The 685-nt window shown below is 68.0% G+C and overlaps 1 protein-coding gene across 1 annotated transcript in view; it reads left to right on the plus strand.

Annotated features, from left to right (window-relative positions):
- The window catches only part of MAP4K1 (mitogen-activated protein kinase kinase kinase kinase 1), a 14,583-nt gene that overhangs the window by 9,686 nt on the left and 4,212 nt on the right, over positions 1–685 (plus strand). Inside the window, exons 19-20 of the mRNA XM_025213071.1 lie at positions 182–371; positions 568–651. Coding sequence (XP_025068856.1) covers positions 182–371; positions 568–651 — 274 coding nt within the window. The remainder of the gene's footprint in view (positions 1–181; positions 372–567; positions 652–685) is intronic.

The raw sequence follows: 685 nt of genomic DNA on the forward strand, positions 1-685 counted from the left end.
TGAGTCCTGCAGCCCCTCCCCCCACCCCACTCCCACTGTGTCTGGGACCCCGCATCAGACCCCTGACCCCATCCAGGATCATCCTCCACCCCCTCCCACCAGATCCGTAGGCCTGGACCTACTTCCCCAGTGCCCCCCACCCCACCCCACTGTCTGACCCCCTACCTGGCTCTGTCCCCAGCCCAAGCTCCGCACCCCATCGGATGAGACACTGGGGGAAGATGAGCGCCCACGGCCCCGGGGGCCACCCGCACAACACTCTGGCCCCTCCAGCAGCCTGGTGCGCTGTTCCAGTGGCCCCGTGGCCAGCAGGCCCCCCCACGCTGCTAAGCACCCTAGCAGGCATGGCACCCACCTCGCTGCCAGCTCAGGTGAGTGCCAGGGGGCAGCTGCCCTTGCCTCAGCGTGGGGCAAAGGATGTCAGCTCAGGGGAAGCTGCAGGTCAGGAGTGAAGGGCACTGGCAGGGCTGTGGAGGGGCAGGGGGCTGCGGGTCAGGAGTGAGAAGCACCAGCAGGGCTGGGGCAGCAGGGGGTGCGACAACCCCCTCTGCCCTTGCTGCCCCCCAGATCCTGCCTTGTGGTCCGGCACCCGGTTCGAGGAGCCCCCCATCCTACCGCCCAAGACCGAGAAGAAGCGGAGACCGGTGAGAAGCAACACCTCACAGCCCCCAGTGGCCATTGTGGT

Source organism: Alligator sinensis, unplaced genomic scaffold (genome assembly GCF_000455745.1).
Source record: "Alligator sinensis unplaced genomic scaffold, ASM45574v1 scaffold1667_1, whole genome shotgun sequence".
Classification (NCBI taxonomy): Eukaryota; Metazoa; Chordata; order Crocodylia; family Alligatoridae; genus Alligator; species Alligator sinensis.